The sequence below is a fragment of the Aethalodelphis obliquidens genome, unplaced genomic scaffold, assembly GCF_003676395.1.
Source record: "Aethalodelphis obliquidens isolate GAN/ISIS:26980383/991018 unplaced genomic scaffold, ASM367639v1 scaffold1, whole genome shotgun sequence".
Classification (NCBI taxonomy): Eukaryota; Metazoa; Chordata; class Mammalia; order Artiodactyla; family Delphinidae; genus Aethalodelphis; species Aethalodelphis obliquidens.
Genome location: NW_020837945.1, coordinates 71,471,323 through 71,499,125, shown reverse-complemented (window position 1 = coordinate 71,499,125; position 27,803 = coordinate 71,471,323). Strand labels below are relative to the sequence as shown.

Here is a 27,803-nt window from a genome sequence, read left to right as displayed (position 1 = left end):
TATCCGTTATTACTAATAAAAGCATGAAAATAAACATATAATTGACACGCTTTTTAGTGTCTTCTTTATTGTTTCATTTTGCTGAATGTAAACTTTTAAATTTGGATTTTCATAGGTTCCAGCCTGACCTCCAGTCTCCTAAGTCTATTTTCTCCACGTGGTTATAAGATTTTCACCTGGATATTAGCATTCTTTTCTTTTCTTTCCTTTTTTTTTAAGGTCCCACCAGTCTGGGAAAGAGAAGGGACTCAGGACCTACTGTCAGAATTTCAAGTTGGCCCCATCACAGCGAATCCATCCCATTCCCTGCTTTAACTTTTTCCTGTGTAGAGGCACTAAGGTGCAGCGATATTCCTACTTATAAGATTTTAAAATATTTCTCCTTGGGGAGAGATTTTAGGGCGGCGGGCACACCCCTCTGTACTTCCTCATTTCGGCGCGTAATAAGTGGAAGCGCAGAAGCCCGAGGCCGGGAAACGGATTTGGATTTCAAAGGGCTATTGTGCCTCCCTCTGGGCTCTGACCTGGAAAGCGCTTTATCTGTAACCCTTTTATGGCCCCAGACGTATTCTCGCTTCCTGGCTATTTGTAAACTTGTCTAATCTCGCTCACAGGACTGTAGGTTGCCGACCAAAGGGAGGGAGAGGGTGAGAATGTTTGTAAGAGTTTAGAAAGTGATAACAATCCCATTTTATTTATTTATTATGCATTGCACAATCCTATAATAACAATGACAGTGTACATGAAAGTTCTTCTACAATTCTATCACCCTAATAAATCGCTTGTTTCTATTTTATCTTCCATTTCCTCATGCATTAAAACATTCTGCAAAGCTCTGTGCCAGCCTTAGGGATTCACGGGAAACTTTTACACATCCTAAATGCAAATTTGCATTGTTTTTTTAAAAAATTATAGTTGATTAACAATATTGTGTTAGTTTCAGGTGCACAGCAAACTGATTGGTTATACATATATATGTACATATCTATATTCTTTTTTTGACTCTTTTCCATTATAGTTTATTACAAGATATTGACTATAGTTCCCTGTGCTATTCAGTTGCATTTTGCTTTTATTTTTCCTTTTTACTTATCCTAAGTATTTCTGATGCTGCAAAAATATTCACAACATGGCTTTAGTGACTACCTAATATTCCATCAACGACATACACTTTAAAGTGTTATTTCAGTGTAAGTATCCAGCATTTACGAGTAAACGCTAACACCCTTTGACCTTGCACTGCAGGGCCAGAAGACCGGTCAAGGTTAGACGGAGGGCTCCGGGAGGAAGGGCTGCCGCCCGCGCGCCAGCCGGCCAGCCGAGGACGCGAGGAGGAAGCTTGGTGCGCCACCCCCTCGACCCCTTCCGGCACCTGCAGTCTGGCGCCTTTTCCCTCCGACCTCGCTTCCTCGGGTCCCGCGCTCCAGCGAAGGGCCCCCAATCCGGCTGCGTGCCCACCCCTAGCCCCGGGCTGTTTCCAGAGCGCCTCCTAAGGTGTACGTGAGGCAGGAAGTGACGCAAAGGGTCTCCGAGGATCTGGAGAGGGCGGGAGACTATAAACGGCAGACTGCAGGCAACCAACCCATCAGAGGGCGTCAGCATCGGCCGGTGACGGGTAGTGGAGCGGCGGACCCGGGAGGCGCCTGTGTGAGTGACACGCTGCTGCTAGAATCCCGCTGACCCTCCTGCCCTCCCTTCAGCCTGCGGGGCTGCTCCGAGCAGTCTCGGGTGCGGCCCTCCGGCGTGCAGTCCAGCAGCCTCGGGGAGTCGCCGGGGGCGCGGGAAGGCTGCAGCGCCTCCGGGTGGGGCGGGAGGGGGTGCGCGCCGCGTGGCGGCGGGGAAGGGGTTGCGGCGGAGAGCGGAGTAGCCTGCAAGTGCAAGCAGGGTAGAGCCGCGCTGCAGAGAGGGGCTGCCCTACCTTTCTCTTCCACTTGGTGCCCTCCTCCTCTTGGCCCCCGACCGGTGAATGGATTCTGTTAGGGCCCTGAGGGCGAGATGAGGGGTGCCCCACTGTCGCTCTGCGCTCCGCCATTCTTCTTCCGGCTCCTCAGGCCACCCGGATCCCTTGTCCTCAGTAGCTTGCCCTTAAAAGATGCAGGCCCTCGTGGGACAGCCCTAGCCTGAGGGCTCGGGAGCGAGGCGTGAGCCACGCTGCCGCAGCGCAGAGCCGCTGTGCGGGGAGCACGTGGCCGCTCTAGGAAGAGTTCCCAGGGAATGGCTGTCGCGGTGCGTGGGTGACCTTGAGCTCGTAGCCTTTGGATTCCTCGGGGCCCTCCCGGGCCCTGGTCTCATCGCTGTCCTCGACTAGATTACTGTGTCCTGGTCATTTAGGCGGGGGTTTCTATAAGCTGTATATTTGAACTCTAGTACAACCTGATCTTTCAGCGCTGCCCGTTGGCCTTGTGTGTGGGTTCTCAGTTTTCCCAAGGCAGAAGCCGACTGAAAACCGCAGGTGTTGATATTAAGAATATTCGGATTGCTAGGCCCTCCTCACTAACAGATGGGAGACTGTAGGAATAAGACTTATACTTTGTGAAAGCTATGGTCTAGAGACTAAATAAAAGCTATTTGGATTGGAATCGGCTTTTGCCTTCAGGAAATTAGGGATATGGTATAAAAAGGCTGTGCCGTATGGTATAAATGGGCTTAGAGACCCATTGTGTCACTGTTTCGGGTGGACAGCTTTCTAAGCTCGTAGTGGGGAGAGTGGGTAAGTTGTGACTTGACTCGTGTTAACGTCCTCCCTCTGCCTACTGCTTGTGGCGACTTTGGGTATACCAAGGAAATTGATTGCTGCTGCTTTTTTCGGAGAAGATTGAAGTAGGAAATAGTTGCCCTGTTACAAATATTTGAATACCTTTATTCTAGGTTTCAATAGGACTTTGGAATACTAGATGCTGATTCTGTGGTCTCTGAGCTAGGGAGTTTGACCTTACTGACAAAGACATTTAAGGTGATTTCCAGAAGTGGTTTTCTACCTTTTTTTTTTTGGTGGTATCTTATTTCCCCGACCGGGGATCGAACCCACATCCCCTGCAGTGGAAGCTCAGAGTCTTTACCACTGGACTGCCAGGGAGGTCCCTGATTTTCTGCTTTGAAAATTAAGGTTAGGCTATCTAAAGTATACTTGTTTGCCCTGCTGTTCCCCCCCCCCTCAATTTTGGATTATAATAAACTCAATATGCTTCACAAGAAAATCCAGAATTTAAAATATTTTGTCATTGATATGAAATATTTTCCAAAAGTCTATATATAGCATAGCATCCTTTAACTTTTCTTTGATGGAATGTTCTGACAAGAACATTGTAGTGGTGGCTGTGAACCTAGCCTGTGCTGAAGATTGTTGGATAGCAAACAACTCAGCTAACTCTGCCCTAAGGGGTGACATTTATTTGCCTCTGATAATGTAGTTATCTGTAATGGAGAAGGCTCCCAGCTAAACTTGAATCAGACAACAACTGAAAGCTCCTAAAAATGATTCTCTGAGGCCGTTTGGAAATCTTCTGTGTGTGTGCCTTCTGTCTGCTGTCGCAGATGAGCACTACACAAATAGACCGCAGGGACTTCAGGTGGTCCTGACCTTCAAGTTGAGCAATCTTTTTTTCAGAAAGCTAAATAGGAATGAAGATTTTGCTTGTTTTTTTTTGATTTCCTCCACTGCCTTTTCATTTTAGGCCCGGAAAGTTAACTCTGGAAGCTAGTAAAGACCTTGACCAACCGTCTCTTTACAGTTTTTCTACTTTTTAAAGTTTCCCTACTACCCAAGCTTTACCCAGTGATTTCAGGATAAACCAAAATAGTAGCAAGGATGGGAAGATCCCACGTCCAAGGTTTTCATCATATTCTCTTTCATATAATTTCCAAATGATATGAAAAGTGAACTTCATCTACATTAAGCATGCCCCCGTACGTTAACAAATAAAATATCTTTAGTCTTTGTTGATTATGATATAATTGCATATCAAGTATTATAGGATAGGGATATCAGTCAGAGAAGGCTTCATAGAGATGGCCCTTGAGCAGATCCTGGAAGAAATGAGTAGGACTTTAAGAACAGAGGAAGAATGTTAGTGGGTACAGGCAGGGGCTGGATTCTGTCTCATTTTGGAGAAGATAGAGGGCGGCAAAGTAATTAGGTAGTATAGGTCTCTAGAACAGAGCCTCAAAAGCAGGCAGAGGAATTTCATTTTATGTGATCTCCAAGGACTTGAAACTGTGGCTTGTTTTCTAAATTGAAATGGGCTTGTCAATAATAACAAATAAGTGTCTTATTTTTATTTCGGGTAAAGTGGAGTAGCAGCTTTGGGTATGTTTTATATATAGGTGAAAGTATATTTTGGTACCTGATCCCCACAGCCCTTTAGCTGTACGTATTTTGTACAGAACTATTGTTTTAAGACATCCCGAAGTAGCTTAAGACCATAAGATAATTACTGTATTTAAAAAAAAATTAAATAGAAATGCCACATTTCAAGAAAGTAGGAATAAGATGATTTGAATTTGAAAGAAGTTTGGGGCTGTAGTCTAGCGAGTACCTTTGCTTGCCTCCTGTCTTCCATCCCATGGCTCAATTAAAAAACATTTCAGATCTTCCTTCCATTTCATGTTCAAAACATGTGGGGCTCTGGTTTTGCTTACCTTAATTTTCATTATTGTGAGAAACTGAATAGTTTTCCCAGTTATCACTGAGAACACCAAAGATATACAAGATGCTAATATGAATAAAAATCAAGGTGATGTTTGGTTTGTCTCTTGTAATAGATTGTTAGCACTGGTGGTGACATCTTGAAAGAAGCCAAATAATGGTTGTTTGCCTTTTATACATAGTCTTGTAAGAGAACTACTTGTTTATAGACTGGTATATAACTGGTATGAAAAGTTTCTCTCCCATGCTTTTAGAACACGTAAATTAGAGTTATTTCAGTTAGAAGAAAATTCATTAAGGGTTCTTTGAAATAGCTTTACTATGTGTGAGATTATTTTGAAAGAATAACTCAATTTTGTTATGTGTAAAAACTTCAGGAATAACTTTTCTGGATATCATAGAATTAATTGTGTTCTTCACAGATGTGGGGTTAAATGATGGAGTTAAAATGGAAATTACCTAGGTCACACTTTTTTTCCTCTGACTTGATTTCTTTTATGTTATAGTCTTAATGTTCTGTCTGGGGATTGAAAATAGAAATAGTGTATCTGTTTTCTCAGTAAAAAATATACTTTTAATTATACAAAATCATGGCATGTGCTATTAATGTTTTTTCAGACTTGCAATCCTCAATCTCATTGTTTATTTAAATCTTTTATGTAGATCATTTATTTAAATATGTTGTCACTTTAGTCTTTAAAACTAGAAGCCTTGAGGAATGGCTGGGTCAGATGAATATTAAACTGGTAAGCCGTTTTTTCCTAGAAAAGGGTGATTAAAGTTGGTTCAGGGTGGGGCCTTCTAGTTCTGGCTCTAGTGATTGGGTCTGTAGGGTTCTGGTGCAGTGATAGTGATAAGCTTTTTGTACCACATGGGGCAAGAGATTGTGCTTCTAAGAATATGACCTATTGCTTATTGGCTCCGGTCTTTAAAGCTTGGGGATTAAAAATTGTTTTTTTGTTAATAGGTTTTGATAGACTTTTCTAATGCCAGTTTTTATAATTTCTTTGTTTTACAATCTGCATGTATATCACAGGTTGCTTTGTGCAATGTGGGTGTTAAATGTGCTATGAGTGTACTTGTAGTGGAGGAAAAGCTTTAAAATAGTGTGAAATAAATGTCCATTTTATACATCTCAACATACTATCACTTTCAAGCATCTAGATGGACTCAAACCAAATTAATTAGAAAATCTAGATTTCAGTTAATACCTACGCTTTAACTTAAGACTCTCTCTTGGTTACAGAGGTGTAGTTTGCTTTGAAAAAAGTTGAAATTAATTTCTTAAATTTCTGGAGATGAGAACGCGCTTTCTATAAAACCAGTTTTATAGAAACCCATTGGACTTCATTTTTAGATGATCAGTTTTCAGCCTCGAGCAAGTCACTTAACGTCTCAAATAACTGGCCTTTTCATCTGTAAAATAGCATACTCTGTTTTTCTTTTACCTATTCTTTTTGCATCGAAGATCTATCAAATCATTTGTTAGGAACTGTTCATTTAATCAGAAAGATCAGGTTCTCTCTCCTTTTCTATTGGCGGTGATTTGTTACGGATTTGTGTAGCATAACCAGTCTTGACTTAATTTTACTTTTGTTAGGTTTTTTTTTTTCCAGGTGCTAGTCTATTTTCTTTTGTATTTGTCCCTTTTCTTTGACTACTAAATTCAATTACTTAAATCTACTTACCATGGATAACATTCTAACTAGTTTTCCTCACATTTTTTTCTTTTTTAAATAAATTTTTTGGCTGCATTGGGTCTTTGTTGCTGCGCACGGGCTTTCTCCAGTTGCAGCAAATGGGGGCTGCTCTTCTTTGCGGTGCGTGGGCTTCTCATTGCGGTGGCTTCTCTTGTTGAGGAGCACGGGCTGTAGGCGCACGGGCATCGGTAGTTGTGGCACGCGGGCTCAGTAGTTGTGGCGTATGGGCTTAGTTGCTCCGCGGCATGTGGGATCATCCCGGACCAGGGCTCGAACCCGTGTCCCTTGTGCTGGCAGGCGGATTCTTAACCACTGCGCCACAAGGGAAGTCCCAGTTTTCCTCACTTTTTTTTTTTTTTTTTTTTTTTGCGGTACGCGGGCCTCTCACTGTTGTGGCCTCTCCCGTTGCGGAGCACAGGCTCCGGATGCGCAGGCTCAGCGGACGTGGCTCACGGGCCCAGCCGCTCCGCGGCATGTGGGATCTTCCCGGACTGGGGCACGAACCCGTGTCCCCTGCATCGGCAGGCAGACTCTCAACCACTGCGCCACCAGGGAAGCCCCCTCCTCACATTTTTAATTAAAAAAAATTTCAAACCTACAGGAAAAGCTGAAATAATATTACAATGTATATCCATTACCTAGATTCACTGATCGTTAACCACATTTCCTTTATTTCTTACATACTTTTTAAACTGAACTCTTTGGAATTAAGTGACAGACATCACAATACTTCATCCTTAAATTCTTTGGCATTAATCTCCTAAGAACAAGGGCGTTCTCCTCCAAAAAACGCAATACCATTATCACACTCCTAAATCTAATATTGATACAATCCTGTTATCTAGGATACAGTCTATATTCAAATTTCTTGTTTCTTCCAATAATGTCCTTCAAGCTGCCCACCCCCTGCCCCAATTTAGATCTAATCAAGGATCACACTAAATTTAGTTGTCATGTAAACTAAATATTTTGGTTAAAGACCGTTTCTAGAAAGGTGATAATATATTAAAAAGGATATTTGATATACAATAATCTAGTGTGGTAATGAAAAGTCCTCACCAGTCTGATACAATGGTATGTATCTCATTATATTAATTCTCTATTTTACTACTAGGCTCTTCTGTGTGGCAGCTCGCAATGATGGATCAAGCAAGATCAGCATTCTCTAACTTGGTAAGATTTTCAGTAAGAAAGATTTCTCTGTCACCAGTTTGCAAGAATACGAAGTATACAAGGATGGCTTTCACCCAGTAAGCAGGAGATAATACCCAAAGCCGTCATCAGGTATTCATTTATATTCGAAGTGGTGGTCTTGAGGCGTAACTGATCTCACAAAGGAAGGGTATATTCAGTCTTGAGTAGAGCTAATTATGGAAAATCTTGTAAGAAGTTTCAGGGCAGAGAGACAATCAAGTAGGTAAGATGAAGTAAAGAAAGCACTGGTCAAATTGTATACCAGTAGACATGCATAACAGAAACCCTGAATGAAAAGTCTGAATGAGATGAAGGCCAGTGTGTGATCCAGCCCTCATCTGCTGTTGACAGAACTGGGCACAGAGGAGAATGCTGATTTGAAGGGGGAACTTCTTTTTCCTTGAGAATGTATAGCAAGTCATAGTAATGGCCCAATAATATGTATAACACCTCACCAAACTTTCTTTGACTGTCCCTATTCCCTTTCTTCTCTCTGTCCTTTTTTCTTTTTTAAATCTCAGTTTGGTGGAGAACCATTGTCATATACCCGGTTTAGTCTGGCTCGGCAAGTCGATGGCGATAACAGTCATGTGGAGATGAAACTAGCTGTAGATGAAGAAGAAAATGTTGACAATAACATGAGGGGTAACCACACCAATGTCACAAAACCAAAAAGGTTAAATGGATATATCTGCTATGGGACTATTGCTGTAATCGTCTTTTTCTTGATTGGTAAGAATGGCCATTCAAAACTTAAATGTTCCTTGTCACCAACTCTAGGAATTCTGTCCATCCAGCTCAGCAAACATTTATTTCGTACCTTTTTATGTGCCATTGTGCAAGGCACTAGGAATACAATGATGGCTAAGACTCTGTACCTGCCTTTGAGGTTAACCTGGTGGGAGAAGAGAGACACATGAATCATTTCAGTGTAATGTGCAAATGTTATACTAGAAATATGCACAGGATATTTGTAGCATAGACCCTGGACCTGAGGATTCAAGGAAGGCTTCGGGGGAAGAAAAGGTACCTTTGCTTTGAAAAGGTAACTGTTTAAAGTAAAATTATTATATAATAGATTGGTTTAAAATAGACAAAATGGAGATGCATTACTTACTTTCAAATGGCTTACAATTTGATTAAAACCAGTATTTTCAAGGGTTAGCTGAAAATATTAACAATTCTTATAGGAATAGATTATAAATGAAATTCTATGAGTTCAGCTCTGAAACTTTTTATCCTTAGGATTTATGATTGGCTACTTGGGCTATTGTAAACGTGTAGAACCAAAAGCCGATTGTGAGAGACCGGCAGGAAGAGAGCCTTCGTGCACAGAGGAGACAGAAACTTTCGAAACAGAAGAGCAGCTCCCCGAAACACGTCGCATATTTTGGGCAGACCTCAAATCAATGTTGTCCAAGAGACTGGATGCCATAGACTTCACCAGTGCCATCAAGTAAGCTTGAGCTGCTTTACAAGTTCAACCTCAGTGCCTACACAAATATTGATTATTAGGTGCAGTGGAAAAAAACAAAGGTGATATAGTCTGGAGGAAACGCTTTATAAGGCGAGACTTCCCATGTTCAGTTAGAGCGTAAAGAGTCAGTAAAGAACTCAAACTATGTTGTTAGGAAAAAATGTTAGAATTTCTGTGGGGACTCCTTTTTTTTAAGAAAATTCACAGGCTCTTGATCTTTTTGTCGTCTGGTTCTTTGTAGCCTGTTGCTTGCTGTCAGACTTTCTTCTGCTCCGATTTTCCATCTCAACCCCTTGTAAGTCATGCTGAGCCCTGCTACTATCCATAAGGGCATCGGTAGCCTTTTTCATCCTCTAGTTCAGAACCAACTTGACTGCCCAGCTTGATAATGTCTCTAGTATTTCTTGATTTCTTCTGGTTCTCACTCAATCTATACCCTAAGAAGTGTCCTTAAGTTTCCTGTCCTTAGATTTTTAAGGTCTTCTTTGGACACATATCTAACTCCATATAAAGAACAAATCAACTTTTACCTTTTGTTAGCCCCCTATAATTTCAATGGTACAGTAATTCTTTTTGTCTTAAATTAGAAATCTTGGCATTTTTTACTTCATCTGGTGAATACTTCTGTGGATACTGTATTTAGGCATTATGGATAAAGTGAGGATAAGGTCTATCAAAAAAAAGATCATATAACTAATATGTAGATACTTACAAAGAGTCATGGGAAAGAAAGCGGAACGAAGAGGAGTTTTGCTTCCGGGGTATTCAGAATGCTTCAAAAGAGTAAAAGTTGAAGCTGTAAATCTTGAGTTCACCAGTAGCAATACTATCTTTCATTGTGCTTACAGCAGATCTTCTGGAAGCTACTCATTTCCCCTAAAATTACCCTAAGCAGATACATCAGATAAAGAGGTTTTAACAAGTTTGAAGTCACAAATTCCCTAAAATATAGGCACACAGTTTTTTTCTTCTAAGCTTGTCTCTATCTGGTTAATCCAGGATTTTGGGTCACAGTTAATTTATTTTTTTGACTTACGCTTTTAAAACGATTTGCTTGATACTTGAGTTCAATGCTTATTTTAGGTTAAACTTTAGTTCATTTAACAGTGACATTTTTTCCTCCAGGATGCTGAATGGAAATTCTTATGTCCCTCGTGAGGCTGGATCTCAAAAAGATGAAAGCCTTGCTTTTTACATTGAAAATCAGTTCCGTGAACTTAAACTCAGCAAAGCCTGGCATGATGAACATTTTGTTAAGATTCAGGTCAAAGGCAGGTATGTTGAAAGATGGTAACCTTATTTTATAAGAAGTAGCTATTCTCAGGTGTGCTAATTATAGCGAAGACCTTCAAAATAAATAATGCAAGTCAAACGCTAAATGTATTAAATCCATTTAATTTGTTTATCAGGAATGCCTTAGCTTCATTTTAACTTAATCTTTTTTTAGCAATGCTCACAACTCGGTGACCATAGTGAGTGAGAGCGGCAGCAGCAGTACGGTGTACCTGGTGGAGAATCCCGAGGGTTATGTGGCGTATAGTAAGGCTACGACAGTTACTGTGAGTAAGGCAAAACCGTGCGTGAGACATTTTTCCCTATTGAATAGCTCAAAAACTCATTGTCTTTGCTGTCCTTAGTATAAATTTACTTACAAAATGTAACTGACCTTGGGATATTTTTTGTTCTCAACCCTCCTAAGCCACAGTTAAAATAAAATCCCAAGTCCTCATCTTGGTTAGCAAGGCCCTCAGTAATTCTCCTGCTCCCCTCTTTGCTCACTCTGCTGTGGCCACTCTAACCTCCCTGCTGTTCCTCAAACCCTCAAACTCAAGCATGCTCCCACCTCACGGCCTTTATAGAAATCGCCTTTCCCTTTGCCTGGCCCACTCTTCCCTTAAATATTAGCATGGCTTCTTCCCTCACCCTGTGCACGTCTCTTCCCAGCATTACCTCCCTAGGGAAGTCTTCCTTGATTATCTGATCAAAAATGTCCTTCCTCTAATCACTTCTCCTTATCCTGCTTTATTTTTCTTCCTAGTACTTATAGCACCTGACTTTATTTACTTGTTTCCACACTAGAATGTAAACTACATGAAGGGCTAGGGGTTGGTTTCATGTTCTGCTATGTCCGAGTCTTGGACAGTGCCTGACACATGGTAGTATTTACTAAATGAATTCATGTATCAGGTACCCCCTTATGTGGGGACAGATATAAATAACCGTCTCAGCTGGAGTCTAATCTTAGTTTGGTTCTTTAATGCTTGATCTTTTAAAATTTAGGCAAATATGGCCAAACTACTATAGAAATTAAAAAACAGCTAGATAGATCTATCTGTTTTTTAGGTTAAAAACCACATATTTATATGCTGGGGTCTATCTAAAAACTGCCTTCTGAGCCAAATGAAGTTTTAGGGTTGTTCTCTGCCTTCCTGCTTTACCTGTGCTGTATCACTTTCCCACAAGCCAGTGGTTTGGAGGCGGGTAGATTGTTCTGTTAAAGAACGTGGAGAGTTTTGGTTCACCTGTGAGCTTTCTATATTTAGATATTTGGTTGTTAATGTCAGTTTATAGCTGTATGTCTGAACTCTGATAGAGTTTAGGAGCATTATGATAACAGCTTATAAAAACATCTAAAAGTTGATCTATGCAAGTCATTTTATTATAAAATAATTTTCAGACAGATTTATTATCAGAACTTTTAGTTAATTCTTATGTCCTCAATTGTCTGGAGTTCAAGTGTGGGAACATTATGTAATTGGTACTGCCTTGGCTAGCCTACCATATTTATATTGATAGATGTCTCTTTGCTTAAGGATATCTTATTATCCTTTCTCTTCCCCCCAAATATCTGAAGCAATGTAAATTAATTGATGTAAATAATCAATGTTAATTAAAGGCATCATAAGATAATAAATGGCATGAATGTAGGAGACCAGAAATCTTGACTTCACTCCTGTTAACCCTGACCAGTTTTGACTTTAGAACTCTCATATATTCTTTCCTGGCCTCGGCCTTCTTTTTTTTCTCTCTTGGTTTTCTCTCTTGGGTTTGACCTGTGAAATATTTGGTGGCAGACTCTGTCGCTATTCTGATACCATAATGCTCATTGAATCTAATGTCTTTATTCTAGGGTAAACTGGTCCATGCTAATTTTGGCACTAAAAAAGACTTTGAGGATTTAAATATGCCTGTGAATGGATCTTTAGTGATTGTTAGAGCAGGGAAAATTACTTTTGCTGAAAAGGTGAGTATGAGTTATTAAATACATTGGTATCATAACATTCTTCAGCTAAATGGTATTGTTAATTTTCTTACATTCTGAAAACCATCTGTCTTACACTCTCATACCTGATAATATAATTTATTAAAGTACTCTACAAACCAAATAAGTTCCAGTTATCTAAAGTTATAGGATACTTCCAAAACTGGCATACCCACTTGGAGTATTTTGCAGTCGTTGTCTTTCAATAAAAATGCAATAATCAGAAATGCTTAAGTGAAAGAAGTTTAAATTGTGTCTATGTAACTGAGTTATATATAGAATATATTATATATATAAAATTCAGTTATAACTATGTTTTCTAAAAAGGAAAATTAAAAGTCACCTACACAGGGCTTAGAATGGAAAGACAGTGGCTGTTTTGGATGGGTTTTTATTATTTCTCTTATCTTCTGAACTCTCCTTAAGAGTTAGTTAAACTTTGTTGTGCAGCCACATTGAATTGTTTCTTTTTTACTTTTTAAATTGAGTTTAATCCACATACCATAAAATTCACTCTTTAAAGTGTATAGTTCAGTTTTTAGTATATTCACAGGTTGTGCAACAATCACCATGATCTAATTCCAGAATATTTTCATCGTCCCCTAAAAAAACCCCATACCAGCAGCAGTCACTCCCCATTCCCCGCTCCTAGTCCCTGGCAATCACTAATCTACTCTCTGTTTCTATGGATTTGCCTCTTCTGGACATTTTATATGAAGGGACTCATACAATATTTTGCGTCTTTTGACTGGCTTCTTTTCACTTAGCATAATGTTTTCAAGGTTCATCCACGTTGTAGCATTAATCAGTACTTCATTTCTTTTGTTGGCTGAATAGAATTCTACTGTGCGGATATACCACATTTTGCTTGGCTACTTGTCAATTGATGTGTCCACTTTCTGGCTTTATTAATAATGTTACAATAAACGTTCATTTACGTGTTTCTATGTGAATAGATATTTCTAATTCTCTTGTGTATCTACCTAGGAGTGGGATTGCTGGGTCATATGGTAACTCTGTTTAGCTTTTTGAGTATATAATATTTTTGAAATGACAACATTTTAAAAATGGAGGAGAGGTTAGGTTAGTGGTTGCCAGGAGTTGAGGGTGGAAAGGAAGTGGGTGTGGATATCAAATGGCAATGGGAAGGATCTTTGTGGTATTAAAACTAATTGTTCAATATTTTGATTGTTTAGAACTTAATACACACAAACACAGAAATGAGTACAAGTAAAACTGGGGAAATCTGAATAATATTAGTGGATTGTATTGTATCAATGTTAATATTCAGGCTCTTACATTATAGTTTTGCAAAGTTTGACTAATGGGAGAAACTGGGCAAAGTTTACAATGGATCTCTATTACTTCTTAAAACTGCAAATGAATCTACAATTATCTCATTAAAAATTTCAGTTAAATTTTTTAAAAAAGAGTTAAATTTTAAGGCAAGTATTTTTTTCTAAACATATAAGCTATTTGAAACATTGGGAGTACTGGTGTAGTCTGCTGTAACCCTTTGTCTTTCAGTATAAGTTCAGTATGTATTCTTCTAATTTTGGTTGATTAGATCTTCATTTTCTGAGCTTTACCTGTTTTTCTTTAGGCTGCAAATGCTGAAAGTTTAAATGCAATCGGTGTCTTGATATACATGGACCAGACTAAATTTCCCATTGTTAATGCAGATCTTCCAGTTTTTGGACATGTGAGTTTTTATTTCTTGAGTAAATGAGTTACTGGGTTCTCCAAATTGTTGCTGGATTCCATCTACATTAATAGAAAGAGAACTGTGCCATCCTTAAATACTCTTTTTCCCTTGGAGAGTTTTAGCAGTAAGTGAGAAGATGAATTACATGACTTTGAGACCTAATTATTACTTATTGCTAAAAGTACTTTATCAGTCATATCTTGAATTGAGAATTTGACATATGCCATATAAAAGTAAGAGTCACATATTATAGAACCACTCAGACTTTCAAACTTTAAGGTGCTAAACCAAACTCAGGTTATAGCCCCATACTGAATTTGAATCTTATAGGGATTTCTTGAATAAATGCCTGAGCTAATTATTCTTTTGTTTTACTAGGCTCATCTGGGAACAGGTGACCCTTACACACCTGGATTCCCTTCTTTCAATCACACTCAGTTTCCACCATCTCAGTCATCAGGATTGCCTAACATCCCTGTCCAAACAATTTCCAGAGCTGGTGCAGAAAAGCTATTTCAGTAAGTTCTCATTTGAAAACTGTAATGCAGGGTCAGGTTTTATGATTAGGGAGAAATAATAATAATTTGTTGATTTGATAAAATCTTAAAACAATTGGCTATAATTTTCCACATTTTGGACATTTTGAGGATGGTTAGCTGTTAACTTGGTGTAGATAAAAATGAAATTTTTCCTCCATAAAGTGATCTTAATAATAGACATTGGATTTATAAACTCAAGGAGTCCTTGTTCAATCCACCCAGTGAATTTCTTGTGTAATATTCCTGGCATAGCTTCTGCTTAAGTACTTCCTGTGGTAAAGCATTTTGTTACCTAGGCAACCCGTCCAATTATTGGAGATCTATAAGAATTTGTATTGAGCTGAAATCGTATTCCCTGGAACACTCATTAGTTCTGGATTTTCTTTTGAAGCAACAGAATGATTCAAGTTTCCTTGTCTATAGATTGAATATCCTCAGTTCTCATGACAGTTTCCAGATGCTTTATAGTCATGATTAGTCCTTCTGGATATCTCCCTAGTGTATTAGTACCCTCTTTAGAAATAGAACTCAGTCTGATTAGAGTACATGTCATTAATTTTCATCTTGATCTGGATATATTCCCCACCTGGTATTGGCATGGGATGTCAGTCTAGTTTCAAAACTCATGTGAGCATTTATTTGCTATGTGACATAGAACAAGTCACTCTTAACCCCATTGATCATGTTTCTTTGACTTAATCGGATAGCTATAAAGTATATTCTACTTAGCAGGGTTACTGGTATCAAATGAAGAGCCATCTACATGTAAGGACTTTCAAATATCCTATATGGCTATTAATAATGCTGTTTAAGAGGTTTTTGTAATGGATGATTCTTTTTGACTAAAATCAAACTGAGAATCAGTTAATTCTTCCTACCATCTACAAGTCTTTCCTAACCTATGAAGCCAGCCCCTTATCTTCTTGTGTAGTGGGGAGTAATGATGTTTTGACATATTTATGTAAGTAAGCCGTTTTAGAGTAGTCAGTGTTTGAATAACACAGGAGGAATCAGGTAGGGGAAGATATCTAACCTAACTACCAGCAGCATGAGAGTATTCTTTCTTAACTGAAATAAGAATGTATACTACCCTTGTTAGTGGAGAGTTAGGAAACAGGAGGATATATTAATGGACTTTTATGTATAAGAACTTCCTTCCGAGTCCATCTTGGAATCTATTTCAAATGTAAATTGTAGCTATGTCTCTGGCAGAAAGGCACACATCAGATGGGATAGGTAATACTTTTAGAAAACATTGGTTAAATTAGGAAGTAACTCATGATTTTCAAATGACCGCCTACAGATCAGAGTAAAAACACAAATGTTTGGCCACTAGTGAATAATTTTGTATGTTCTGTTTATATGTCCTCTTAACCTAGAACTTCACTGGACAGTAGGAAGGACTGACTTTGTAAACTGGGGGGAGGTTAACAATAACTCAGAACTCTGATCTCTGTTTTCTACTTCTAGACATATGGAAGGAGACTGTCCTCCTATTTGGGGATTAGACTCTTCATGTAAGCTGGTATCCTCACAGAACAAGAATGTGAAGCTCACTGTGAACAATGTGCTGAAAGAGATAAGAATTTTTAACATCTTTGGAGTTATTAAGGGCTTTGAAGAACCAGGTAAAGATCCTTGGGGGGTTTTCGTTTGTTTTGTTTTCCTTACTCTTAAGGATGTGGCCAGAGGGAGGGAGTGCAGGAAGGCTGACTTGGCTTGGTTTCCTGAAATGCTAAATCTTATCTGTCCTAAAGGAACTGTTCAGGTGTCAGTTTTAGTGGGAGGTAATAAGGCACTAGGAAATTAACTTGTCAAAAACTGACCATTATGACTAGAAAATCTCTTGTAAGTTATTAAATAGACCAGAGGTAAGCAAATTTCTTCTTAAGGGGGCAAATAATAAACATGTTGCAGGCCATACAGTCTCCACTGCAACTCTTCAACTCTGCCATTGTAGCATAAAAATAGCCATGGACAATATGGGCATGCAGGCTGTAGTCTGCCAATGTATCTGAATGCCATCAAATAATAATATTTGGTAAGGAAAGCCCTTGGACTTCAGTGCTTATTAGACAACTAGCACAAATAAGTAGTCAGTGAGTAACCTTATTGGTAATGTAGAAAAAGAGTAGCAGTATGAATAAGGGAAAAGAGATCAGTATTGTCATGTGAATTTTTTAATCCCTAGAGTCCTAAGTCAGATCTGAAGGAAGGCTCTCTTACCCTTAATACGTATACTACATTGTTACCCTTCTACTAATGTGCTTACTCTAGACTTCAATATTAGAAAACAATTTAAAAGCTGATTGTATAATTTATCTTTTTTTTTTTTTTTTTTTTTTTTTAATTAAGATCGCTATGTTATAGTAGGGGCCCAGAGGGATGCCTGGGGTCCTGGAGCTGCAAAGTCCAGTGTAGGAACAAGTCTCCTATTGAAACTTGCCCAGATACTTTCCGATATGGTCTTAAAAGGTAGAGTACAAATTTTGAGAACTTGAACATCTATGTACTGTATTTCTAAATGTTATAATATGCTTTGCTCACTTTCGCCTATACTCTTATGGTTCACTTGTGTTAGACCCTGAATTCTTAAGTACAAAGCAGGTTGCCTTTTGTTGTATCTGCCTTTGACTTTGAAACAGCTTTCTGTGCAGTGCCTTCATTGTACTGGGAATCATGAGTTTCTTTGAGATGCTGGAAAGCATTATATTGGGCCCTAAATTCTTAGTTTGACATATCCAGAATGATACGGCAAATCTAACATGGTCCCTAAGGAATCTATTTGAAAGCAAGCAGTGTCATACCTTTGCACTAATGTTCTATAGTTTTGTTATAAAATGATAATATATAACTTAAATATTTATAAATACAACATAGAATATGTATTTATATATTTGATTTATAAATATATAATATTATATAGTATATAATTTATGTAAGAAAGGCTTCCTTTCAAGCCTTTCTCCCATAGTACTTGCCACTCTTTTGTACCCACCCACATGCAGACCCCACCACATTCATGAATCTTTGCGTCATAGGGTAAGTTGCAGTGCTTAACTTGAATACAAAAGTACATTAATGCAGAAAAGTATATACCCAGGGGAGGGGGAGGGATGGAGGGTAGTGGCACATAAAACCCCCAAAGGAGCTGTCATTAATGTAATTTTTCTGAAAACTCACTCTTTTCCTAAACTTGAATTTGTGAGTTTTAATTTTATTTCAAACAGTTGTTTTTAAAGTAATCTAGTGTTTTAAGTGACTTACCTCTAGGCAAATTGTTTTCAAAGAAGATACTTTGGCTGTGATTTCAAATATCTCTTGGTCTGGAAGTTATAAGGGACTCAAAGAATGGAGGGTAAAAGAGTGAGGTCTAGGAAGCTGGTCCCTACTATGTACTTAAGATCTTATTTTCAAATGATCTCCTATCCTGTTCTTTGCTATATTACTTTAAAATTTTATTTCTATTTCTTTTTTTGGTTCTTTCACCTGGGGCCTCAAAAGGAAAAGAAATATTTCTGAATCTGCAGGCTTGAATTAGAAGTTTCTGATTTCATCGTAAGTCAGTTACCTACCTATAACCTTTACCAAGACAAAACTAACTTTCTGTTGTCTTTTAGGTCAGTTTAAACCCAGCAGGAGCATTGTCTTTGCCAGCTGGAGTGGTGGAGACTTTGGAGCTATTGGTGCCACTGAATGGCTAGAGGTATTATCTATATATCATCCATACCCAGAATGGGCACTCGAACTTGTATTGGCTTAAGCTGTCCTCCAGAAACCATGCTCTTTTAAATGTGATTATATCACTTTTACCTTTGTATATTTAGTTTCAATAGAATCCAAACTTAAACAGAAATCCCTAATAATAGCTACTGTCTGTGATAATTAAGTTAATACATATTAGTACATTTGTATTTTTCCTTCTCTTCTAGGGATACCTTGCCTCCTTGCATTTAAAGGCTTTCACTTACATTAACCTGGATAAAGCTGTTCTTGGTAAGTATCCTTTCATTAGCTGTTTATAAATTTATAAACTACTTACAGAATAGTAGAAGAAAGCTTTCTAAAGCAGCACTTGTTATTTTTTACAATTTACATTGGATATAACCAGATCAAAAGATTAACTTAGTTTCCTTTTTTTTTTTTTTTTTGCGGTACGCGGGCCTCTTACTGTTGTGGCCTCTCCCGTTTCGGAGCACAGGCTCCGGACGCGCAGGCTCAGCGGCCATGGCTCACGGGCCCAGCCGCTCCGCGGTATGTGGGATCTTCCTGGACTGGGGCACGAACCCGTGTCCCCTGCATCGACAGGCGGACTCAACCACTGTGCCACCTGGGAAGCCCTAGCTTCCTTTTAAATAGTGGATTAAGTTATAGAATGGGTACAGACTGCCTTGTCTGGAGCAATGGTCTTAATGTGGTCCCAGATCAGCAGCATCAGGATCACCTGGGAGCTGTTAGAAATGCAAAATTTCAGGCCCTACTCCAGACCTTTTGAATCAGAATCTGGAGCATAGTGTCCAGCAAACTGTGTTCTAACAAGTGCTTTAGGTGATTCAGTTGCACTAAAGTTTGAGAACCACTAGTTCTCTACTTTGGACCAGAAGGAACTAAACCATATCAATAGAATGGTATTATTTCTAGAGACTAATTCACAACTTGCTAGATTGTGGCATCATGGATAGAAATACAAGGTAATCAAACTTCTGAAAGAGTTCGGTGTTATTTAACGTACAGATGTAGCTAGTGGATGAACTGGAGAGTAATGAAATGTCTACTTTGGGAATAAAAAGGCGTTACAATTAAACTAAAATTTATTAGGTTAGTCATTATTGCCATTTTACCTTTGCAGCAGAATGTACTAAATATAGCAAGCTTACTGTAGCTAATAGATGCCTACCCTAACGTGGGTGAACCAAAAAGATACCAGAAAAACAAGTCATTAACATTAAATATGCAAACTCAAGGAGTAAGAGCTTCAGTTGAGTGAAATTAGGGTTATCAGTCACGAAAGAGCTTGACCCAACCATTTTTTTTATCTACTTCATTAAGAGGATAGTTGTTGTATATGCCACTGATCTAGGTTATTGTCTTCCTGTTTGCCAAGTAGTTTTATAGAAGTAGCACTGTGCAAATTGCTTGACTAAAGAAAGAGCAATGTTAAAATAATCTCTTTGCAGGTACCAGCAAGTTCAAAGTTTCTTCCAGCCCACTGTTGTATTCGCTTATTGAGAAGACGATGCAAGATGTGAGTGTATACCTACTTATGAAAGTGTAATATAAATTAGACAAAAAATTAAGTTGAAAAACACTGATATTTAAACTGTAGGTGCCCACAGAGGTTATCTATAGAGTCAGAATGTTAAGGAAGGTTTAAATGAACTTGAACCATACCTGAGACTTAAATAAGAAGGCCAGATGAGATAGTCATTGAATAAAAACAGACATGTGAATGAGTGAGGAACAAAGTTTCCCTGATGGGATTAGAGACAATATATTGGAGTGACTGAAGTTGGAGAGAAATAAGGGTCAGGGAACTTGACCTTGATCCCATGGGAAACTAGGGATTGCTATAGGGTCTCCAACAGGGCAGTAATGTGCTTGCAGGTTAGGCTGGCAGTAGTATAAAATGTGCTGGAAGGAAGAAACCAGAAAGAAGAGAGGCAGATCATAAAGACTAGAGAGGGCTTTTAAAACTGTGGGGAAGTCACCTTTAAAATGTTAAGAAGGAAAACTCTTTTTTTCTCACCATAACTAGAGGAACTAACAGCACGAGCCTAGTAGAAGTAACTTCAGAAATTTGGGATTGTTTTAACTGTCTTAAATTTTTTTCAAGAAGATATAATAAAAAATTTAATATTTTTAATAAATGTTTATAGAGAAAAATGTTAGTGACTAGCCTGAATGAATAAGTCCAGAAAGGTTCACTGTAATGATAAAATAATGTCTTGTTTTACAGGTGAAACATCCAGTTACTGGGCTCTCTCTATATCGGGATAGCAACTGGATCAACAAAGTGTAAGTTGAGATAAGTGAATGAATAGCTAATAGAAAAGCAGAGTCACTCAGTAAGTAGCACCTACTGTGTTAGGTAGAGGTTTAAACATAACCTTGCAGTGAGTTAAAATTTACTTGGGGGTGGGGTAGGGTTGCATGTAGCACAGTCTTTTTCTTTAGATAACTTTCTAAAAACACATTCCTGCTTTTCTTGCAGCGAGAAACTTTCTTTTGATAATGCTGCTTTCCCTTTCCTTGCATATTCTGGAATCCCAGCAGTCTCTTTCTGTTTTTGTGAGGTAAGTCTGAAGAACGCTACGGCATTATATCTTAGATCTTCTTTCGTCAGTTTTGAGGCCAAGTTTCCTAGAGTGCTTAGTATGTTTTGAGAAGTTAGATACGTGCAGTTATCGTAATGTCCCTTATTATCAGTCTTAAGACAGAATTTTAATCTCAGCTTAGTTAGCATTTGAGTTTATTTGCTAAACTTCTTCAGTTATGCATGATGAGCTTTTTTGTTTTTGTTTTTGTTTTTGTTTTGCGGTTGTGGCCTCTCCCATTGCTCCGGATGCGCAGGCTCAGGGGCCATGGCTCATGGGCCTAGCCTCTCCACGCCACGTGGGATCTTCCCGGACCGGGGCACGAACCCGTGTCCCCTGCATCGGCAGGCGGGCTCTCAACCACTGCGCCACCAGGGAAGCCCCATGATGAGTTTTAATAATAAGGCCGTCTATTGAACAGTGCAGTATAGAATATTTCCTTCAAACAAAGTTCTACAGGATAATACTGTTCTTGATGCCTGTTGAAATATGGTTGTAGATGTTCATCCTGAAATGTTAGTCTCTTAAGCAGGGATTATAGATAAAAGCAGAAAAACCAAACAGAGGTAAGATTTTTAAGAGACAGAACTTTGAACTGACCAAGTTGGAAAACAAAATTGACTTGGTACAAGAGCCAGTTAGAAGGCACTAAAACCCAGGCAGAGTAAAAAGCATGATGAAGGCTTCTGTGCTGAAGGCTAGAGTTGGAAAACCAGCTCCGTAGCAGGCTCTTCGGAGGTGTGAAGAGATCCCAGAGTTAGTCTAAGGGGTCAGGGTGGAAGCTGTTGACTTCGGCATCAAATTGATGATGCAGTAGAGGCCAGGTCCTTAATAGACTTCTTACCACTGGGTGTTTTAGCCTGGAACTAGGATGGAAAGGTGTGAAGTGAGGGAGTGATGAAAGATCTGGATTTGGAGATGAACATAGCTGGAATTCCCCTGACTTTCTGCTAGAGCAACAGTATGAATGGTATTGAAATATCTGGTCATTATGTACTTTAGGAAGAACTGAGTGTCAGGTCCTAGGGTTGAGGAAACTTATGGATGATTTCTGTTGACCTTCAGAAGTCATGTTTTTTTAAAAAACTTCTTAATGATTCCTAGCAGTGCTGGTTCAGAGGTATAGGTAATACAGATATATACAGTCTGAAAGTAAAGAATTGAGGTCAAACCAAAGGTTTGGCAATGAGTATCACCGGGGACAGTGGTAGGGAATACAGTTGAAGAAATAGCTACTAGGGGCTTCCCTGGTGGCGCAGTGGTTGAGAGTCCGCCTGCCGGTGCAGGGGACACGGGTTCGTGCCCCAGTCCGGGAAGATCGCACGTGCCGCGGAGCGGCTGGGCCCGTGACCCATGGCCGCTGAGCCTGCACGTCCGGAGCCTGTGCTCTGCAATGGGAGAGGCCACAACAGTGAGAGGCCTGTGTACCGCAAAAAAAAAAAAAAAGAGCTACTAAAGTTGTCCAGTGAAAGTGGAGAGGAGCTCTTGTGAGCATCAAACGGTCTTGTTAGAAAGGTAACATGTATGAATGGATAAATGCTGCATGAAGAAGGAGGTAAATTTTTGTCTAAAAGTAACACTTTATATTGAAAGTACATTTCACGTGTGCTCTCCTCTTTCCTCATTAATATGGGCCAAACTTCCCAGAGAGAAGGGAATAAGGATATAGCCTCAAGGAATTTGGCTAGAAAGCTGTTTAGGGTCTGTGATGTGATAGAACAGGGATTCTGTGGAACCTAGAAGAAACTAATCATTCCAGGAGTAGGCTAGGTTCAGAGGAGCTAGCAAAAGCCGTATCTTCTTAAAGTAGTGGATATGAGACAAAGTTGGAGTAGGAATATATTAGAAGCAAAGGAAGAATTACAGTTCCTATTACTTTGATGGGGAAACTAGAACGTGAGGTTCCTAGTCTTACAACCCACCTGAGTACATTAACCTACCTTTGTCTTCCAGGACACAGATTACCCTTATTTGGGTACTCCCATGGATACCTATGAGGTACTGAATCAGAATGTTCCTCAGTTGAACAAAATGGCACGTGCAGCAGCAGAAGTAGCCGGTCTGCTTGTGATTAAACTTACCCATGATGTTGAATTGAACCTGAACTATGAGATGTATAATGACAAAATACTTTGGTTTGTGAGAGAAATGAACCAGTTCAGAGCAGACATAAAGGTGAGCACTAACTAAAATCAGGTTCTTACTGCCGAAGTATCAAGCAGTTTGAAGAATAATGTTTAGCTGTTCCTGGGCAGCATGATTGGTAGCCAAAGTATGTTTTAAAGTGAACTGAAGTATAATTTTGCTTAGGATCCATAACTCATTTGAAAGGGAAGTTGGGAGGATGAAGGTTATAGATATAGGATAGACCACAGCAAGTCTTTCAGAATCTAAAATGGTGTTAAGCTTTCTCTCATTCATGTATTCCAAGCAACCCATAAAGAAGTTGGGCCTAGAGAATATAAAGATCTCAACTATGACTCTGAACCTACGAGTTTGGGCCACATGTGCCTTGCAGAGATGACATGGATGGAGAGAGAACATAGCCAGTGGTTCAAGTGTTATTTAGTGTTGATCCTTTGTGTCTAATATTCAAACATTTGATAAAACCAAATTAATTAATAAGTGGCTTTTATGGTACTAGAAGTCAATTTAACAGATCCCTTAAATGAAGTAAATCATTGATAACCGAATCCTAATTATTAGGATTGGCTTACTTGAAACTAATTGTAACTGATCAGAAACTGGGACTTACCAGATGGAAATAACTAGATTTTGAAGTTCACTGAACCAAAATGTTTGAAGTTTGCCACCAAAGGGAAATTGAACCGGAAAGAATATACTACACAGGATTATATACTTTTACTAAGTACATTATGTTACATTTCTTGATGAGGATGGTTTTCTTATGAGACTAAGAATGGATAACTGTACTATCTGCTGAGCTGAAATATGAGTGTGTTACGAGTTTATAAAGCTTGGAACCTCCTGTACAAGATGGTTAAGTCTAGCTTTTGCTGGCTTGAGCTTGTCTGTGAGTCTCACCCCCTTCTATCAGAATCATTTCAGTTAGTACACCTAAATTTAGAAAGGTATATAGAATAACATCCTTAGAAATATAACGTCTAATAAATAGTGAGTTTAATGTCTTTCTGCTTCAGGAGATGGGTCTGAATCTACAGTGGTTGTATTCTGCTCGTGGAGACTTCTTCCGTGCTACGTCTAGACTAACAACAGATTATAAGAATGCTGAGAGGACAAACAGATTTGTCATGAGGGAGATCAATGACCGTATCATGAAAGTACGTAAACCCTTAGAAAAGGAGGAATTCAAGTATGTGCATTTTTAATTGGTAAATCTTGTGTTTCTAAAGAGTAGAGTAATAATTCCAGGAGCCCAAAATCCTTTGCTGCTTTAGAATTGAGCACAAATTTTAACTTTTACTTATTAGCAAGGTATAAAGCCAACATATCTAAACTGGAAATACAAAAGACATTTGACGTCATATTAACTTTTTTAGGCTTTAAAAACATTTTAAAGAAGGGATCATTAATGGGTTTTAGCTGTCATTTTCTCTGTATTTCTGTTTAATTTAGCCCTTAGCTGCTTTTAGCCTAGTCTGCTTGTAAGAAGCAGAAGACTGCATTACAGTGGAAACTTGTAAACCTTCCCTATATAGGCTCTGACCAAAAAAAAAAAAAAAAATACCCAATGCAGTTAGAGTTTACAAAGGAATTGACAAGTTGCTTTACAATTTTAACATTAGAAGATTAGTAGCCTGTCCTCAACATTCTTAAGTTCAGGGAAATTTTAACATTTGAAGTGAGAGAATGACAGTTGTTTTACTCTATCAGGTCCTTCCCTCACAACAAAAGTCACAGCACTGTGTAAGCTCCCTTGTATGTTTTGTTTTCGTAGGTGGAATATCACTTCCTGTCACCCTACGTATCTCCAAGAGAGTCTCCTTTCCGACATATCTTCTGGGGCTCTGGCTCTCACACTCTGTCAGCTTTACTAGAGCACTTAAAGCTGCAGCAGAAAAATAACGGTGCTTTTAATGAAACACTGTTGAAAAACCAGTTGGCTCTAGCAACTTGGACTATTCAGGGAGCTGCAAATGCCCTCTCTGGTGACATCTGGGACATTGACAATGAATTTTAAATGTGATACCTATAACTTATATAAGAACATCAGGGTAGTGTGGTTCCTAGACTTGTGTTGGTTGTGCTAAATTTTCAGTAGGGCTACAAAACCTAATATTGTTAAAATTCTACCCAATCTTGGTACTAATAGATGTCTTTAGGCAGCAGCTTTTAATACAGGGTAGGTACCTGCACTTCAAGTTAAAGTGACTAACCACTTAAAAAAATGTTCACGATAGAATATTTTCTCTGATTATCTCTAGGGTTTTAAGTGCTTTGTAATGGTAACTGCCTCTTTCCTGTTACAGTTATGAAAAAGTCAGAACCATTTATGTGAACTATTGCTCTAAATCCTAAGTACGTGAACTGGTATCTTTTGAATTGGAGGAGGAAGGTGATATCTGCTGAAGGTGGAAAGTGGTAGCTTAATGTGATTCTCCACCTTCACTGGATGCTATATAGGAGATCCCAGGCTGTAAGGCTTTACTCTCCACATGAGATCTCTGCCTTCTTTAAGGATTTAGCTCGTTTCCACATCTGAAAGTGAAACAGTTCACTTTCAGAAGAGATGGGACTTGTTTTCTTGCCAGTGAGGTCTGAAATAGAGGTCCTTCCGCTGCATAAAAGGAGGCTCAACTGTTTATCACAGGAGTAAGGCCTTAATGTGTTAACCTCAAGATTATGTATGAAAAGAGGAGACCAGAAGCCAAAGACCTAGTATATTTTCTCTTCCTCTGTCCCTTGTTCCATAAACCTTTGTTAGTTTTTTGTTTTCGTTTTTTCCGAGGTATTTTGAAAGAGAACCAAGTTTTAGGTGTTTAATTTCAAACTCAGTTCGTCAGACTTTAAAGAACACACTGCCAAATTTTGGCCAAAGTGTTAATTTTTTGGAAAAGCTTCCTGTCATTTTGGCACTGAGATATTTATTGTTTATTTATCAGTGACAGAGTTCACTATAAATGGTGTTTTTTTTATAGAAGATAATTATCGGAAGCAGTGCCTTCCATAATTATGACAGTTATACTGTCGTTTTTTTTTTAAATAATAGCAGCATCTGCTAATAAAACCCAACAGATACTGGAAGTTTTGCATTTGTGGTCGACACTTACGGGTGTTAGAAAACAACCGCAAGCCAAATAAAATTATAAAGCTAAGTCTTGGAGAAGAATTAAATTTAATTAGTGGTTGCTAATCAAGTTAAATTTCTATTTAGCTAATCAGATAAAAACAGCAGTTCCCCTGAATGCAGTGAATTGTGACCAAGTTATAAATTAATGTCACTTAAAAGCTGTGATCGTACTCATACATGCAAAATTTTACAGCTCAATTTATCCAAGGTGTAACTTTAATTCGAATTTTGCAAAATTTCCAGTACCTTTGTCACAAACCTAACTCACATTATCGGGAGCAGTGTCTTCCATAATGTATAAAGAACAAGGTAGTTTTTGCCTACCACAGTGTCTATATCGGAGACAGTGATCTCCATATGTTACACTAAGGGTGTACGTAATTATCGGGAACAGTGTTTCCCATAATTTTCTTCATGCAATGACGTCTTCAAAGCTTGAAGATCGTTAGTATCTAACATGTATTCCCAGCTCCCTATAATTCTCTTTTAGTTTTAGTTGCAGAAACATGGAGGTCATTAAGCATTTGGTGGATAACTTCAACCACTGTAAAATAAAATTACTTCCTTCAAGAGTCTTTGTTTTTAAACCTAACGTTGTGTTTTGTTATATTTGTGGTTTCCCCAGGTCTTCTGTTTAGCGGGATAGTGGCATACATTTATAATGTTTGCTGTTGTCAAATGAATTTAACTTTATCCCATTATTTGCATGTTATCTCCTATAAACTTAGTTCATACAAGTTTGAATCCAGAATTGACCTTCTAGCTTAAAGCAGGGGAAACTTATATAGGAGTTTGGGGGGGAGGGAGGAGTGGAGGGTGTGGGGAGATGAAGTTTGCAGAAAGGTATTTGATCATGTCTCCCCAACCATTAGGATTTGGTGGTTATAAGTTAAACATAGATTTGAACAAATAAGTTTGAGGCTACATCAGTTAGGACTTTCTTTTCTACTCAGCCATCATTATAAACCTGATAATCAGCTGTTTGTTCTAAGGCAGTTCAATACTGTCGCCTAAGAAAAACTCCATAGGGTCTCTTCAGGTTCTTAAACTTAGTGTCCTTTATGTAAGTTAAAATAGATGTAGATTAATACGGTCTCACTGATTTGACCATTCACAGTCTATTTTAGTCTTTACGGTGTTTTATCTTGAACTGATATTTAGTGGTAAGTGAAAAGGTCATAGCTGGGATTCCTGGTTTGAGTATCATTCTTTATCGTATTTTAATGAAAGTTCAGTGGCTTCAAGGCATATTATGAACAATGGGCATATATTTTACAACAGTAAATCTCTTCAGAAAACTTTTCTGTAGTTAGGACTAAGTTATTTACAATCAAACAAGTCAGTAGTGGTAAGGGGCTTAATATTCCTGAATGAAATGTGTATCTGACTAGTGACAACCAACTGGTCTTCAGATTTTTTTTGTTTTAGATGTCATGTGCATTTTGAAGGTAAAGCATATAATGAATGAGCTTTGTCATGATTCACTATTCTAGAACTTGCATGACCTTTATTGTGTTTCCTTTTGAATGTTCTTGAAATTTTAGTTGGCTAAACATGGTTTATTAGACTTGTCAACTTACTGCTCAGCTGTGTCTTCGTAAACAAGTGATATGCCCTTATAATTGTATACAATCTGGTATGTGCAACAATGTGGAGATTCCTTATCCTGATTTAATAAAATGCTTGAACACTGTT

General features: G+C 38.6%; 1 protein-coding gene and 1 long non-coding RNA gene across 12 annotated transcripts in view; one reads left to right on the top strand and one right to left on the bottom strand.

Moving 5' to 3' along the window:
• The first annotated feature begins 1,467 nt into the window (after positions 1 to 1,467).
• On the top strand, positions 1,468 to 27,803 carry TFRC (transferrin receptor). 3 transcript variants are annotated; one of them, XM_027107656.1, is made up of 19 exons: positions 1,470 to 1,647; positions 7,460 to 7,518; positions 8,061 to 8,271; positions 8,785 to 8,995; positions 10,142 to 10,291; positions 10,464 to 10,575; positions 12,147 to 12,260; positions 13,882 to 13,980; positions 14,362 to 14,501; positions 15,993 to 16,150; positions 16,878 to 16,997; positions 18,143 to 18,228; positions 18,455 to 18,518; positions 19,700 to 19,767; positions 20,479 to 20,537; positions 20,734 to 20,815; positions 22,790 to 23,011; positions 23,998 to 24,138; positions 24,756 to 27,803. In XM_027107656.1, exons 2-19 carry the CDS (start codon positions 7,483 to 7,485, stop codon positions 24,996 to 24,998), a joined length of 2,316 nt encoding a protein of 771 aa, XP_026963457.1. In that variant the 5' UTR covers positions 1,470 to 1,647; positions 7,460 to 7,482; the 3' UTR covers positions 24,999 to 27,803. The 3 variants fall into 3 exon arrangements, with proteins under 3 accessions (XP_026963476.1, XP_026963457.1, XP_026963466.1); XM_027107675.1 differs by lacking the exon at positions 12,147 to 12,260 and having other exon boundaries at positions 1,468 to 1,647; XM_027107665.1 differs by lacking the exon at positions 1,470 to 1,647 and having other exon boundaries at positions 7,441 to 7,518.
• Positions 6,989 to 27,803, bottom strand: part of LOC113621038 (uncharacterized) — a 44,776-nt gene continuing 23,961 nt past the window's right edge. For 4 of the 9 annotated variants that reach the window (XR_003433012.1, XR_003433018.1, XR_003433009.1 and 1 more), the window contains one exon: positions 6,989 to 9,903. This is a non-coding gene — a long non-coding RNA (uncharacterized LOC113621038). Of the gene's footprint in view, positions 9,904 to 13,867; positions 14,043 to 27,803 lie in introns of all 9 variants that reach the window. The other 5 variants (XR_003433011.1, XR_003433008.1, XR_003433010.1 and 2 more) reach the window with 4 other exon arrangements.